This window comes from Bison bison, unplaced genomic scaffold (genome assembly GCF_000754665.1).
Source record: "Bison bison bison isolate TAMUID 2011002044 unplaced genomic scaffold, Bison_UMD1.0 scf7180017864139, whole genome shotgun sequence".
NCBI classification, from domain to species: domain Eukaryota; kingdom Metazoa; phylum Chordata; class Mammalia; order Artiodactyla; family Bovidae; genus Bison; species Bison bison.
Window position 1 is genome coordinate 6,433,159 of NW_011494711.1, and position 16,610 is coordinate 6,449,768.

Sequence of the window (16,610 nt, forward strand, 5' to 3'; positions counted from 1 at the left end):
AAGCCCCCCCCCCCCCCAATAAGTGGATTACTATAAACAATACTTGGTTCTTTCCATTTGATATAGCTTGGAGGTCTGTCTGTATATAGATTTATTCTGAAGAGAATTCCATATTTTAATAATAACTACAAGTTATTTAGCCATTTCTGTATTTCTAGATAGTTAACCATCACTGTATTCGTCCACTAACCCCATAGTGTTGGTCTTCAGGTGTCTGTCTTTGGGCTGAAAGTATTAGGTCAAAGTTAACATGCCTTTTAAGTTTTCTTAAAAGTTTTCTACCATAATAGAATACTTTGTTATAATTTGTATATTTCTGGTTAGTAGTCATGGTGAACCTCTTTTCCTTGGCCATTTTTATTTCTTTTGTTGTAGATGGTTTAGTCATATTCTTCCAGGCCTCATTTTGAAGGGAAGGGGAATAATGACCTCGATGAATTTTGGATACTTTATGTGGTTTTAGATATTAATCTTTTGTTATGTATAACTTCTCCCAGTTTGACATTTCTTTTTGTTATAGTCTTCCTTTACATTCCTAGATTTTTGAAGTTGCCAAGGAAGATGTTCCCATCTCCAGTATTGTAAAAATAGTCTTTTTCTGTAGTATTTTACAATTTTGTTTTTTTTCCTCTGCGTATTTGTAACTCTTCGGGTCTGTTTTTGGACTTCACGTGTTTTAAAATCTATTTTCATGCTAAATTCATATTTAATTATAATAGCTTTCTAGTGCATTTTATTCTTATGGTTAAGTCCTTTCCTATTGTCATTTTCAAAATTTGCTTGATCTTACATCTTTACTCTTTCAAATAAATTTTAGGATTAATGTATACAATTTTTATGATTATTGTACTAGGATTTGATTGGAATTGCCTTGAATTTATGGATTGATTTCTGGAGAAATGACTGCAGGATTCCTTTCCTGAACTATAATAGGTTTTAATACTTACCAATCTTTATGTCCTTTAGTAAAGGTTTTCTTCATACAGATATTGTTCATTTCAATCGTAAAGAATTATGTTATTATGTTTTAATATTATGAAATTAGATCCAGGGTTTTTAAAAAATATTTATTCATTTATTTGGCTGCACCAGGTCTTAGTTGCAGCATGTGGGATCTAGTTCCCTGACCAGGGATCGAACCTGGGCCCCCTGCTTTGGGAGCTGAGAGAGTTAACCACTGGACCAGCAGGGAAGTCCCAAGAGATCCAGGGTTTTAAACTGAGTTTTAAGATAGTCTGGTGAATTGGTGAGCATGATTTGACTTATCTCTTGTACATATAGGACATGTACATATGTACACATGTACATATAGTACATAAGGCCATGGGAATCATGAACTCCTTCGTCAACGACATTTTCGAGCGCATCGCTGGCGAGGCATCAAGCCTGGCGCGTTATAACAAGCGCTCGACTATCACATCCAGGGAGATCCAGACCGCCGTGCGCTTGCTGCTACCTGGGGAGCTGGCCAAGCACGCCATGTCCCAGGGCACTAAGGCTGTCACCAAGTATACCAGCTCCAAGTAAATATAATATGCCTTGCCGCTGTTAATGGAGAAGGCAGTGGCACCCCACTCCAGTACTCTTGCCTGGAAAATCCCATGGACAGAGGGCCTGGTGGGCTGTAGTCCATGGGGTCGCTAAGAGTCGGACACGACTGAGCAACTTCACTTTCACTTGTACATATAAGGTATAACTAGATTACATGTGACATCTGCACACACATATACTGTGGAAGAATGATTCCAAACAACAGATGCTTTGCTTTAAGATGGTGGGTGGGTCTAATGAGCCCACAATGATTATTTTGCTTTAGTTTTTCTGTGTGTTTTGTGTGTATCCATGTGTTTGTTTTAAATCACTGAATAATGCTCTTTAGTTATGTGAGCTGTTAATGAAGTTTCTCTGATATTTATTACTGTTGCTGCTAAGTCACTTCAGTTGTGTCCGACTCTATGTGACCCCATAGACGGCAGCCCACCAGGCTCCCCTGTCCCTGGGATTCTCCAGGCAAGAACACTGGAGTGGGTTGCCATTTCCTTCTCCAGTGCGTGAAAGTGAAAAGTGAAGTTGCTTAGTCGTGTCCGACCCTCAGCGACCCCATGGACTGCAGCCTGCTAGGCTCCTCCATCCATGGGATTTTCCAGGCAAGAGTACTGGAGTGGGGTGCCATTGTCTTCTCCAATTTATTACTGTTAACATTATACAAAATAGAAGTTTTGGTTTAAAAAAAAGATCAGCACACCTGTAACCATTATTTCACATATCAAAAAAGGAGGAGGACTTGAGTTACTTACTCCAGCAGTGGATGGATGGGATGGGATGGAGGATACTGTTGTCTGCTGGGTAGCAACTGAAGATGATCGTTGCTGTGGGAGCTCTGTGGTTCTTGCATGTTTGTAACCTGAAAGGAAAGGGGAAAATAGCATTAGGAGAAAACGTGACTAGATATCATTTACTCTGTGTTTAGCAACTGAGCAGCAGTGTCTTTCCCCCTAATTTAAAAAGAATGATTTCCAAGAAAGGAGGAATGAAAATTAAATAGCTAACTGCATGTACCTCTCCGCAATTTTAGACTCATTAGAAGAAAAGGTCCAGATTTTTTTCTGTTTCTACTCAAAGCATCTCTTACAGTAACATCCAGTGAACTGGCTCCCATGGCTATCGAGGTCAGGGCCATCCACTTGTACCTGTTGAGGCTGCAGAGAAGAAGACGCCCCCGTCACTGTAGGTAGAGAGGTGGGCAGCTTCTGAATGCTCAGACTTCTCCTCACCACCACTGATGCTCAGCCCACTGGCTGATCGAGACTGCTCCCGGCTCCGGCGCTGAGCTTGTGCTGAAGGAGGTAAGATCCATCAGAGAGCAGGCAGAAATGAAATTTTCCTAGGAGTAATCCCTAATGGTAATTGAATCTCAGTTGGTTTTTGTTCATTATAAAACAGTTTTTCGTAGATTTCCATGGATTAAACCCTCAAAACTCTATAATAGAAGGTGGTCCTCATTTTCCAGTTGAGAGTTTAATCACCCAAGGCCCCCTAACCATTCAATGGTGTAGCCAGGCTTCCAATCCCTGAGTCTGTCCTTGACCACTATTTCTTCCCTCTAGCCTGCTCATTTTCCTGGCTCACCAAAATGAACAGGTAGTAATGTTCATATTCAAATTCCACCTTTCAACTTCTCCAGAAAGTCCCCTGATTTCCAAATTTATTTAGATGCTCTGTTTCCACAATCTGTGTGAAGACCTTTAAAACTGTTCATATCAGGGTATAACTACTGATTTACTGATCTCTCTTCATCAGACTAGAGTATAAATTCTTTGAGATTTACAGGCACTACATATTATTTTTACTTTTAACATGAATAAAGGGTATGAAGGCATGTGGCCTCTTGTTGAATGACTATCTTCCTTGACATAAGGGAATTCAGAAAGTTGCTAAAAGTCAACCCCGTTTTTTCCCCTTTACTTACGTATTTTATTGTCATTATTTCCCCAACAGAAAAATTTACTACCTGTTTTTCTTTAGGAAAAAAAATTACAATGGGGACCGAAGGGGACTTACCTTGAGGCAGTGAAACAATCTTTTCCTAATTTGAACTTGTCTAGAAAGTGAGCTTGGCCCACTAGTCAAGGAGATGTTTTTATGCTGAATGAGCAACTCAGGAAATTGAAAGCCCTGGAGGAGACGAACTTTGAGCCTAAACACCCCTGGCGCTAGCCCACTAGATTGTGATGTTTATGTTGTAAGCCTTTTGCAGCATCACATACCATTAATCATGTGTAAACTTCGGGACTGAATATTGTCTTCTGCTGGATCATAGTCAAAAACTGAGCCAGGATTGGTACGCCAGACGCGTAAACCTGAAAGTGAGATTAAGGGTCAGCACAGGTGTTCTCAGACTCTGATAATTTGGAGACCGAAACATGAACCTAAACAACCACAGGCAGATTGAATAATTTAAAGCTGCTTCCCCCTCCCCACCCCCTCCCCGATCCCAGTTACCTGTAATAGTTTCCTGATCCTGGTCATTCCGTTTCTGTTCCATTTCTACCACTTTCCTCTGAATACCCCGGTAGCAAATGTCACTGAAGTCCTGTGTGTTCTTCTTCACTCTCTCAGTGATGGGGTCTGTCACCACCGGTGTGAAGCAACCCTTGTGTTTCTCAAAGTCTTCATGATACTTCACCTGAAATTTCATGAATTCATTTGGTGAAAATAGGATGGTGTAATCATTTACTTTTTGACTCGTTCCAACAGGCTGCCCACCCCATCTGAGGAATTCCTGACTCACCGTTGAGATGTGGCGCTGGGTCTCTCTCACCCGTCTCATCTCTGGCGTGTCCAAGACATAGGCAGCTTTGCCTTGTATTTGTTTCCGGAAGCTATCAGAATAAAGCACCTGACGGAGGAGAAACCATGGATGAGGGCAAGTTATGGTACCATTCTAATTCTGAAGTCTCAAGGAGCTGGGGAGGCAAGCATGAGTCACCTAAAAATTCCCAGCAAGCCCTTGACAGCAGAACTGCTAGCAAGAGGGTAGATGGGCAGGGCTTGAATGAGATTTGTTTTGACTCTAAAAACATAACTTTCATTTTCAAAGGAGATGGGGCAAAGTATAATTTTGAAAGGAAAGGAAAAAAAAAATCGTTCTTGAATTTGCTGGGAATTGTAGCACCAGTACACTGGGTGGTATATGGCACAAGTGTGATATATTTGAAAGAACTATCCTTTAAAATAAGTGATCATTTTTTGAAGGGTTATGTCCAGATTTTATAAACCAGTGTGCTAATACAGAAATCAAAGTCTCAGACATGAAAAACCCAAAATATCAAAGTCAGAGTAAGGCATCCATTTCATAGTATTACCTGTTTCATAAAGCATCTTTTCTTTTTTTTTTTCATAAAGCATCTTAAAGGATTGCTTAAGATTGAGAATGTTAGGAAGTCAATATGTTACAGTCAGTTATGTAAGACTACCTCAGAGTAAAAGGGAAAAGAAAACATTGGCAATTAACTTGTTATGTCTTAGTACAATCATTTGGAATTTAAAAGCATAGTTGTGTTAATTTTAGTGTGAATTTTCAGTGGGATAAAAAAAATGCACATTTTTATGGTGTTAAAATGTTATTTTCAAGATGTTGCGATTCTCTTTTGGTTTTAGTGTGTTTTTCAGTTGAATGAGAAAGACACTTGATGATGTTAAATTGTTATTTTCTAAGTTGTTGCACTACTCCTTTTTAGTCCTGGAGAATACCGAGCTAATGTTTTCTTGGTTGCGCTTAGCTCTCTCCATCTCTGGAGTGACCGGTGTCGGAGTTGCTTTTCTCATATTCTCTTTGTACAACACCTAGAGGAGCCAAGAGAGCATCCAAATATCAGAGAGCAGAAACCCAATTCTGAAAACCACCATCTAGCTGTTGTTATGGCTCAATTATGTCACACTCTATAACACCCCACGAAGAGAAGCCATTAAAATGTTATGGTATAAAGCAAAAGGTGAAGAAAGAAATCAGTTTGAGCTGGCAGGGTTGGTATGGTTTTTAAGTGGGTAAAGAAGGATTTTAAAAGATAAATTTTGGAGGAAACTGAGAGGTAAATTAGTGGTATAACTATGTTTGCCAGGCTTGTTAAAAGTGTCACCATCTCTTTTTCCCTCTCTCAAATACCGAGCTAAAGTTTTCTTGATTGCGTTTGACTCTTTCCATCTCAGGAGTAAAGGGTGTGGGGGTGGCTTTCCCCAGGTTCTCTTTGTATAATACCTGTGAGATACAAAGTTGGACCCGAAAGTCACTGGGAGGCAGTCGTCAGGCTATTCAATGTAATGCGATTTGGGGGAGAAAAACCCAGGTTTTATCTACTACTATTAGTGAGAACAACTCAAGAAAAAGCTTTAAAAAACAGTTAATGGCAACAGTCAATGTAGTATGTCGTTTAGGGGAGATTCTAAAAAACTGGCATTTTTTTCTTTTTAACCTGGGATGGAGTTAGGAGCAGGTCAAACGGCAGGGGTTACTTTGCAGAATAAAAAGCACTTTTGTTTCTCAAGACAATACCGAGCTAATGTTCTCTTGATTGCGTTTGACTCTCTGCATCTCTGGAGTGACAGGGGTTGGGGTGCCTTTGCCCACATTTTCTTTGTACAAAACCTATGTGAGTCCAGTGGATCCAAAAAGAAAAAAAGAATGACAGTTACAAAAGATTAAACAGAACAGATCATTTGTTAGGAGGCTCACGTTGCTAAACTATTTGGGCAGTAAGATTAGATGGAAAGAAATATGTTTCCAAAGCAAGCTGATAATAGTTACAGCACAGTTCCAGAGCAGAACCCTGTCCTGAAATCCTTGCGGCCTAAAAGACAGAACTGTAGTTTTCTGTGCCTGGTTCCAGGGCCCAGATGGGAGACCACCTTTACTCTACCACTAACCTGTGCATGTCACGCACCTGACAGATCATCTGTCAGGACTTAGGAGAAGGTGCTTGAATACTTAGGAGCAGGCACTTGAATAGCACATAAGGTGGAGGCTGCTGTCCAAATCGGAATGGGAGACTGGACCCTTTTGCCACACACATCAGGGAAATGTATCTGTGTTCTGCCTCTTGCTTTAATTCAGAACATCATCATACTTATCAGTAAGTAAAAATGTCTTCAGGAATTACATCACTAATAGGGTTAGTCAATAGGAAACAACGGTAATGCATTGTGAAAAATTCCCAGCCTCCCTGTCACCAGTGTCATTCTTGATGTCACAGAAGATTTGAGCTATGGCATTCAAGAGGAAGAATTCTATCAAAGAACTGATTCTCAAAGTTGAGGTCCCTGGACAACAAGGTTAACATCACCTGAGACTTTGCTGGAATTGCAAAATGTCTGGCCCCATGCCAGATCTACAGAATAAGAGACTGAGACTTGGGGTCCCAGTGACCCTGAAGCACACTAAAGTCTCAGTAGTCCCATGTTCCAGTATCGGAGGAACCTCTCTAGTATGTAAGGTAATGTCCCCACACAAACCCCAACCCACAGCAATCTCTTTACATCACAGAACGCAGGCTTACAAAAAGTGGCTTACTAAAATAAGCATTTAAAGACCATGATAGACAGAAGAACAGAAAGAACTAAAATTGGTAAAACAAAAAATAGTTCAAATGACACTCCTTTTAAAGTAAATGGACAGTGATTTGGCAAAACCACTACTGGATCTTAATTTATGTCATTATGCCTGAAGGAGAGGATAGGGGTTATTTTTCCCAAGGTCTCTTTGTCCAAATCTGACGCGGTAAATTATAACCTAAAGTCAGCTGAAAAACAAACAAACAATAAAATCTCAATTCTGATGTTCCAGAAAGAATCCTGTCACACCTCCTACTCCACTCCCCACTTTTCACAAATACATAAAACAAAGAGACCTTAGGGGATAATGGATAGAGAGTTAAGTTTGGGGAGAGAGGAGCAAAGGATGACTTATTGGAAAATCTGTTACTTCCTGATATTAGAACTTTAAAATAATGGATTAAAGCAACCTTGTTATTCTGAGGTTAAGTCCAGGAGTAGCCCTAAAGAAGGAAGAAGGATAAATGTGATTAAGAAATTCACAAAATTTCAGTTATCTTTAAAAAGTAGGATTAATATGTATTATTTTAAATTATTAAAGAAGTAGGTTTTTTTTGTTTTTTTTTTGTCTTGCCGCAAGTACCGAGCTAATATTTTCTTGATTGTGTTTGATTCTCTCCATCTCTGGAGTGACAGGTAAAGGGGTTCCCTTGCCCATGTTTTCTTTGTATAACACCTGTGTGATGAGAAAGCATCCAGAAAAACAACCGTAAGTAACATTTCATTTGTTGTGAGACTTTAAGGGTGAGTTCAACTTCCTTGTTATCAAATGACACAATAATCCAAGGAGCCAGGCGTTATATGCTGAGAAGATGCCACCAAAAACTTTAACGATAGCCATTCTTGGGATAAGGAGACTGACTTTATCTAGGGTCTTTAGCTGCTGGGGAAAAGCTGTGGAATTACCTTCCCAAATAATCACATGAGGATTTGAGTCTGTTAGAATGTGGTTTTGTTGTTATCCAAGCAAACTAAAAGAAAAGAGGTTTTAAAAAATATTTTTAAATGCCAGATGGAATAGAAATCAGAATTAGAAAAAGGATCCATAGTAGTACCACAGAAATGAGAAATGTCCTTTTGCTAAGTGAAGTATATTAGAAGCAAAGGAAGGGAAGTAGGTTTTAAAGAAGAAAAAATGTTAAGTATCAATTTCTTTATGAGGTTAAATGACATCATCTTTTCCCTTTCTTTCCAAAATACCGAGCTAAGATTCTCTTGATTGAGTTTGACTCTCTGCATTTCTGGAGTGGTGGAGACGGGGATTCCTGTGCCCAGGTTTTCTTTGTATAGCACCTGTGTGATAAGAAAGTATCCAGAACAAAAAGAGCAGTCAACCACTCTCCTCTTCTTGCAGAGCAGTGGTGAGCAAGTAGCAGGGCAGAGAGGAAGAGAATGAGTTAGAGGAAGGAAAATACCAGAAGCTTCTAGGTCCATCCTGTAGGAGCCTAAAGACATCCTTAAAAGCAAGGGAATGCAGGAAGGAGCAGCAAAAGCTTGAAAGTTTTGTTGCTGAACTAATCTCTGCAATGCTGAGCAAAGGAGAGCACCATAGAAAGGAACCATGAGCTGCACCCCCGAGCTTGTTATGAGGATGGGAGAAAACAGAAAGGGCAGAGACAGGAGGAGAACCAAGGAAGTTATTTTGTTTTGGAAATATTAATCAACCACATAAGGATATTTAGGTTTTATAAACATTGCATATTTGAAGGTACATACACACAGATCTTCTTTTGTTGACTTTCAAAAGAAGTCAAATTTTTAGTTTGGGTGAAATATTGGGAGGAATTATACTTGAGGCAAATGGAGAACAGTGACAAAATGCTAAAAGAACTTGAAAATATCTATACAAATACCAGTAGAGATCAAAAAAGTTAGAATAGGAAATAAGGACAACAGTTTATATTTATCTACAGAACAAATTTTTGTAAACTCTACATTCAGAGTTGCCAAAGCAGGATAAATGTGGGGGCTGAGAGACTGGGTATGTTATGTTTTTAAAGGTTGGAAAGTAATATTGAACATTTTTAAAGTGATATTAATGCTTAACCAAACTGGGGAAACTGATTTCACAGGAAATGGCAGCATTAAGTTGGGAACAAGACATGTCAAAGTTTTTACTGGAATAAGTTGATTAGGTTTTAAGGTATAGCCATTAATCTTTTTTTAAAAGGATTTTAAATTAGTTAAAAGGTTTTTTGTTTGTTTGTTTTTTAAATACCGAACTAAAGTTTTCTTGATTGTGTTTGACTCTCTCCATCTCTGGAGTGATGGGAATTGGAATCCCTTTCCCGATGTTTTCTTTGTATAACACCTGTACGACATAAGAAAGCATCCAGAAAAGAACAAGAGCAGTCAAAACAGCCCTTTCAGCTATCATTTAGGGAGCCTATGAAACAGACATCACACAGGAAAGACAAATTCACCAAGTCAACCTGTCTTTTCTAGTACAGGTCTGGATGAGAACATGTTCCACATTTCCTTGGCTAAAGGGCCAGTGTATTTGATATTCAACTTTGATGCTAACTCACGTTAAATGTTGATTTTCTCTGTTAAAATCTAAGAAAAATTATTTCATAAAAGTACTAAAATACTTAGTGTACCATAGAAAGGTTATTTTTTAATTGGAGGGCAAATATTCATTTTCCCTACACAGAATATTCGTTTTACAGAATAACTATTTTAAACCTCAGGTCAAATCTATGCAATATAGGAAATAGGTCTTTGTTGTATAAATTCAAGTTATACAAATGGTTGAGTCTAAATACAGAATCTTTAAAGGTTCTCTGCACTACTGGACAATTTTGCCTAAATGCAACCTATGTAAAAATTAACACAAATGGTTACTTAAAGGAAGAAATTGTCCAGGATCATCAGGATCATTAATATCTCAAATAGATATAAACAATAATATACTTACTCTAATATAGATGAAAATAATTTTTAAAGAACTTTGAAAATAAATGTAAACCTTTCCAAAAGTAGGAATAATAACAACAAACCTATAGGGAAAACAGTAAATATAACATTCCAAAAATATCAATTTATACTGAAAATTCAATAAAATCAAAAGATTGTTAGTGAATAGTAATTACAAACAAAACACAAAAAGACAGTGGGACCAAAGAAAGTTACTGATATTATCTGGAAGTTTGATTCCTTCACATAATTATTTCAATGAACAATTAAACATTTTGGCTGAAAATTCTCCCTACTGCTCTACTCCTTCCCCCCCCAAAAAAAGAATCCAGCTAAATTTTCCTAATGACATTGGATTCTCCATCTCAGGCATAAGTGAATCCAAGATCTGTATATAAAAGTTTCACAGACTACTGAGTATTATAGTTTTCAACAAAAGTATTAAGAAAAACATAAACTCATCTAATTCAAATATTTTTTTAAAAATCAGAAGATCTGGATTTCTATTGATGGAATGTCTTGTTTGGAACATGTATCAAGATTCCTTTGGGTTCTGATTCTGAGCAGTTTTCTCTCTTGGTGCCACTGTTTAGAAGGTAGGATCTCTGTTAAGGTAATCCCTGTCCTCAGCAAGAGCCATTATTTCTACATGGGGCCTCAAGTTGTGTGTCTTTTCTTACAATGCTAACCCAGCCACATCAAATAAAAATAGTTCTAAGTAAATAAAAGCTATGTAGTATTTGGGGGTTTTGGATATCAATTAACTTCAAAAGTCCTATAAAACACGGAAAGGAACCTGTGAAAAGTTGTAAAGGACTGTTATAGGAAGGATAAAATGTTAGAATCAAATGGTGAGTAAGAGATCTGGAAAAAGGAAGAATTCAGTTGATTTTTTTTTTTTTTTTAAGAATTTGTTAAATTGATTATTTTATAGGAACTAAAAGGAATTTTGATAGAAAGGTATTATTATTTTTTAATACGAAGTTAAAGGAGCTTTCTCCCAAATACCGAGCTAAAGTTCTCCTGGTTGCGCTTGACCCGCTCCATCTCAGGGGTGACAGGGAGGGGAGTCCCCTTGCTCAAGTTCTCTTTGTACAGAATCTGTGTATAAAACCAACAATCAAATCAGCCTGGATCCATTGTTCAGGTAGACTTAGCTTTTAAGGTAGGCTCTAAAAGTATTTTTGCTTGTTTGTTTTCCTAATGACATGAAATAGGCCTAAATAAATTTAAGAAATAGAACAAGTATAGATTACCTTTGGACATTTCATCACAAACAGTATGAGGTCTGTCTCATACAAAAAAGTGGCATTAATACCCACAGATTACAGGCAGGAGTTATTTACTGGATTTGCCAAAAATTTCATTGAGATTTTCTGTAAGATATTACCAAAAAACCTAAATGAACTTTTTGGCCAATCCCCATACATATATAGGCCTTTTCTCAAAGGCAGGATTAGGATTTACCAAATAGTGCTCAAGTTAACTGAAATTCATATGCATAATGAGCTGTTGGTAATTCTCAGGAGACCAAAAAGAAAGGGGTTTGGGGAATAAAATAAGTATTAAAAGCTAAATAAATATTAGCTTTCAATGACCCTGAAACTATTCCAAAGAAACCCATTTATATCTCTTGTGATACACAAAAAATAGCTGAGCCAAGTAAACTTGTATTTCTGAGTCATTGTGAATTGCTAAGTTGTCTTTGGAATGAAAATGTTCAAGAATCACATTCTTTTAAGAAATGCTGCAAACACAGAATACATCAAACAGAGCCATAATAAATACAAATAGAATTCTAGTTAACATTGTCCTTTTGAAGGCGTGTTAGATTTTACTTTTGATTTGTGCCACAACAGTTAGAAACATCTACTGTTATTCAAGGAATTGAGGAAGGAAACACTAAGTATTTTAGGTTTTTAAGGAATGTGATCAATAGCTATGTTTTAGGAAAAACAGTTAAAATTTCACACCAGAACTACAATACTAAATTAGATTTGGGTTGAAAACTGAGGTAACATTTGGTGTCATTTTCATTCTATGAATTTAGTATTTTTATAGGAAGAAAATTATATATTGGTAATGTGTTAAAAATATTATTTTAAATAAAAATTAAGGGATTTTCTATTTTTTCCCCCTAAGAAATACCGAGCTAAAGTTCTCTTGATTGCGTTTGACTCTCTCCATCTCTGGAGTGATAGGTGTTGGGGTTCCTTTCCCCAAATTTTCTTTGTACAAAACCTGTGAGATACAAAAAAGTACCCAGAAGACATTGAAAACAGGCACAAAGATCAAGGAAGAGAGAAAACTGGGGGCAGGGGTGTGTGAGGAGGGAGTTTTAGTAAGTTATATTTAGTAAGAATAATACTTTTACTTGTTACTTCATGTTTTAAGGATAAATTCTAATTCTGGGAATGAAAAAGTACAACAGAAAGCACTGAGTTATAGGATATGAATGTAATGATGAGAAATCTTGCGTTAATTCTATTTACAGTATTTCAGATCTAAGTGGTCACACTGATCAGTCACCAGAAGGGTTAAAATACCATCAGAAAAGTGAGTCATTTTTTGTAAGACTAGATGGTCTTGGTCAGGTAGTAACACACACACCACACACACAAAACTGTTAAGATGTTATTTTTTAAAAGAATGATGGATTATTCTAGTAATTTTTTTTAATGGGAAGTCAAGTTTCTTAATTCTTATTTGTAAATACCGAGCTAAAGTTCTCTTGATTGCGTTTGACTCTCTCAATCTCTGGAGTGACAGGGGTTGGAATGCCTGTTCCCAGGTTCTCTTTGTACATAACCTGTAGAAGATAATTAGAACATCTAAAAAAGTGAAATGACCACAAATCCTTTGGATTTACACCTATGTGCCAGCTATTTGGTGGAAACTCACAGAAAGAATCTAGCTTTCAAACATGACATTTAGGAATAAGGGAAAAAATGCCACAAATATTTATTTTCTCTCTTCAAAGGTAGTAACTTTACTACCTTGAAGACTGTACTAAATCGTGGCACTTCTCTTTAGTCAACATTTAGTATCATTACATTCCTAAAATGCATTAAATAGTGCTAATACATTCAACATTGAAAAAAACATTAACCATTTCATAACATCTAGTATTAGTCCCTTGAATATAGTAGGTCCGCAGTAGGTTATAAATAGGTGGCTTGGTTTACATTTTTCTAATCATGTGTACTCTTTCAGGGTTATTGAGAATTTTGTATTTTCTTCAGAAAATTCCTAACTGGTCTTTAGTCTTAGGTACCCCTTAATGTAAGGAGACTTGAATAGTTTATTTTTGCAGGAAGAGCAACTTTGTCTGAAATTTTTACTCAGTGCTGAATCATGTAAATTAGTGTTTTTGAACAGGGAGAAGTCCAAAGGACTGTGCTAATGAAACAAGTGAGGAACTTCCAGAGCCTTTTGGCATCCTCATTCTACCCTCACTCACAGTGTTAACAATTGTCCACCTAAAGGAAGGAAGGCATTAAGTGGATGGATTCTGTGTTGTACTAGAGCATAGGCTGGGGAGCAACATGGAAAATCTGGGGGTTTGTGTCACAAGTTAATTCCTAAAATCACTGCCACTAGTGCTAATGTCTCTATTTTGCTAGGAAACTATTCAAGATCTTTAACAATCTACCATCTTCAAACAAAGTTGTATTTCTTTACTGAGCAAGGCAACGGAACTGAACCAGGGAACAAAACAAAACCAGAGAAAGGCAAGAAATTGGGCTCAGAGCGGCAAAGGTGATGCAGGCTGGCTTTCCTGGTTGAGTGGATGTGCAGTTCTAAATGCAGCTTGTAACCATGGGAGCCAGGGTAGAAGCAGAGAATGCAAAGGGAATGAGGTCTAAAGGATACAGACGACTTGCAAGACAAACAGCCAGTGTTCTCTAATGGAAATTCAGTGGGATTGAATTTCCTCCAGTGGCCAAGAAAATCAGGTCAAGATCCTTGCCTTTTATTGGCTACAAACTATTTCCCAAACTTCACACAATCTTTGGCTAGTAGCCAGCAACTGCTTACAAACTGCTTGTGGATGGGAAAGAGTGGTGAGTGGTGTTGGGGGATGGGGTGTGGGCGGAGGCAGGACTAGCTGGACAGAGGGCAGGAGAAATGTGTGCTAAACCTGCTGTCTCAAGTGTGGTGGGTCTCCCAACATATACACAGACACTGTACACAAGAGCCTGAAATCCCTGTTTAGAGAACAGGCTTAAGATACACCTTTGTGGGTAAGATGACAGCCAGCACCTTCAGAACACACAGGGCGAGGGGAGAAGGCTATGTAGACTTCACAAGTCTACCCAGGGTCTCCCGGATAGGGGAGAATACCCTGAGGTACATGCATGTACACAGCTTTGTTTTATATTTTATGTTTATATGTATGTGTAATTAACAAGCTCATCTCCGTAACCTTACACTACTGTCAGCACATTTTAAGGAACTGCACATATGATGATTAAACATGAAGCCAAGTCCCTTCTGCTCCCTGATTATGTAAAGACAGAATTTCCTTATCTTGATTTTGCAAACTGCACTGCCCGTCTCAGGGCAGGGAGGGTTGTCCAAGCGGGTAGGAGGAGGAAAGGGTGACGCAGGAAGGGACCAGCACGGGGAGGGGCCGTTACCGAGCTGATGTGCTTCTGTGTCTGCTTGACGCGCTTCACTTCAGGCAGGTCTGGGATGGGCGTTCCTTGTCCAATCACCTCCTTATACTTCACCTGCAGGTATAAAAATTGGAACATGAGCATGTGTTTGGTTAGTCGCCCCACAGTGCAAAGTCACGGTTTAAATAGCACAACCTCCATACTTAGTGGGAATGGGGCCACATTCTGATACTGGGTCAGGAGAACCAGGACAAGGACACATGGGTTCTCTCTGATTTCTTTAGGGGTGGGGTCCACACTTCAACTGAAGCCCCTTCTCTTCCCTGAGGTCTCCCATGTCTTATGCCACAGTTCATGTGCCCAGGGCAGACACACGCACACACACCCCACCCCCCCAGGAAGGGCCATTCTCTGACTTACAAGTGACAAGGAGTCTCTTGACCAAATTTGAGTCAGGCTCCTCTGAATCTTCTTCCAAACTAGGCCTTAACCTTTGGACATCTTTGTACCACCCAGTTTTAGCAAGAATCTTGCTAAGTCAGTTTAGCCAAATCTCCCACCCTGGATATCTCATCCTCCTCAATATTCCTTAACCCCCAGCCCCAAGGTGAAGTCTGACTACCTTGATCTGCCATTTTAGCCATAATCCCCCCTTTACCTCCCTGTTTCTTCTGAGTAATTTTCCATCCATTGATCTTTTCTCCACCTTCCCATTCTCCCCCATCCCACCCCGTCCATCCACCCATCATAAAACCCTACTTTCCCTTGTATTCAGAACTGAGCTCAGTTCTATACGGAGATCTCTTTTCTTCTATATTACAATTGTCCTGGATAAAAATCTTTTTTTTTACTAAACTACTGTCCAACTCTGGTTCATGTTGACACAGGGCTCTCCATTTTTCATGTCTAACAAGCCCTCATGAAAACTGCCTCGACACTGCATTATGGGATGTCCCTCTTATTTTGGTGACAAAAGCTTTGGGTGCAGCTCAGCCATCAGTGTGGATGATCAAAGGGAGGCAGAAGATACTGGAAATGAGTCCCTAGTGGGTGTCTTTACCGAGCTAATGTGGTCCTGGGTTTGCTTCACTCTCATCATCTCAGGTGTCTTTCCAATTGCTGTTCCTGGTGAGACATCCTCTTTATATAAAACCTGGGTATTCAGAATTAGGACAGTGTTACACAGAAGAAAGGACAACACAACCGTTCCTGGAGAAAGAGTAGGAAACATGGCTTCTGTGAAAACAAAAGACACTAGAGAATGTTCTTAGGCAAGTGCTGGAGTGTCTTCTGCGTCAGCCCCAGTAACTCAGACACGTAACAACACGTGTCACTTTTCAGACCTGGAGATTTCTTTTAAGATTATCATACTGTATTAATACATAATGAGAAAAAGCAGAAAATGTTGATTAAAAGACACTCCAGTGTGAAACACAAGATCCATTAAATAAATATAAAGTCAGTTATTTTGGGGAGGGATAATAAATCAGTGTCGAAAAGAAATCTGTCTTCTTGGAGCAAGACAACACGTGTTACTGCCCTTGGGATTAAAAGCTCCTTTGTTAGCAGACATGTTATTTCTAATGGTCTCTGGAGTGGTGGTTTTAGAGCAAATTATGGGGAATTTTAACAAAGAACTAGCATTAACTGGGGAGGTTAGATGTTAATTGTCTGAATCAGCGTGAGGCCAGTATATTTTTAAAGAGACTGAAATTATTAGGTTAGCATTAAATGGAAAATAAATAGTAAATATACCGAGCTGAAATTCTTTTGATTTTCTTTTACACGCAGTATTTCTGGCGTGTCTTGAACAACTGTAATTTTTCCTTTACTGTTTTTAAGGTCATACTGGTATTGGAGCTATGAAAAAAGAGTAAACATCTTGTTAAGATTTCAACATTGTTTTGTATATTTTTAATTGTCCTATATTGTGTAAGGAAGTTAAAACCTTATATATATATATATATA

At 38.4% G+C, this 16,610-nt stretch overlaps 1 protein-coding gene across 16 annotated transcripts in view; it reads right to left on the reverse strand.

Annotated features, from left to right (window-relative positions):
• The window catches only part of NEB (nebulin), a 208,427-nt gene that overhangs the window by 3,545 nt on the left and 188,272 nt on the right, over positions 1-16,610 (reverse strand). For 2 of the 16 annotated variants that reach the window (XM_010839978.1, XM_010839979.1), the window contains exons 139-155: positions 16,398-16,502; positions 15,703-15,795; positions 14,664-14,756; positions 12,740-12,832; positions 12,172-12,264; positions 11,032-11,124; positions 9,326-9,418; positions 8,308-8,400; positions 7,691-7,783; positions 6,053-6,145; positions 5,666-5,758; positions 5,254-5,346; positions 4,292-4,399; positions 4,003-4,186; positions 3,768-3,860; positions 2,691-2,837; positions 2,298-2,404 (exon numbers count right to left, since the gene is read on the reverse strand). In XM_010839978.1, coding sequence (XP_010838280.1) covers positions 2,298-2,404; positions 2,691-2,837; positions 3,768-3,860; positions 4,003-4,186; positions 4,292-4,399; positions 5,254-5,346; positions 5,666-5,758; positions 6,053-6,145; positions 7,691-7,783; positions 8,308-8,400; positions 9,326-9,418; positions 11,032-11,124; positions 12,172-12,264; positions 12,740-12,832; positions 14,664-14,756; positions 15,703-15,795; positions 16,398-16,502 — 1,767 coding nt within the window. The remainder of the gene's footprint in view (positions 1-2,297; positions 2,405-2,690; positions 2,838-3,767; positions 3,861-4,002; positions 4,187-4,291; positions 4,400-5,253; positions 5,347-5,665; positions 5,759-6,052; positions 6,146-7,690; positions 7,784-8,307; positions 8,401-9,325; positions 9,419-11,031; positions 11,125-12,171; positions 12,265-12,739; positions 12,833-14,663; positions 14,757-15,702; positions 15,796-16,397; positions 16,503-16,610) is intronic. The other 14 variants (XM_010839988.1, XM_010839989.1, XM_010839981.1 and 11 more) reach the window with 13 other exon arrangements.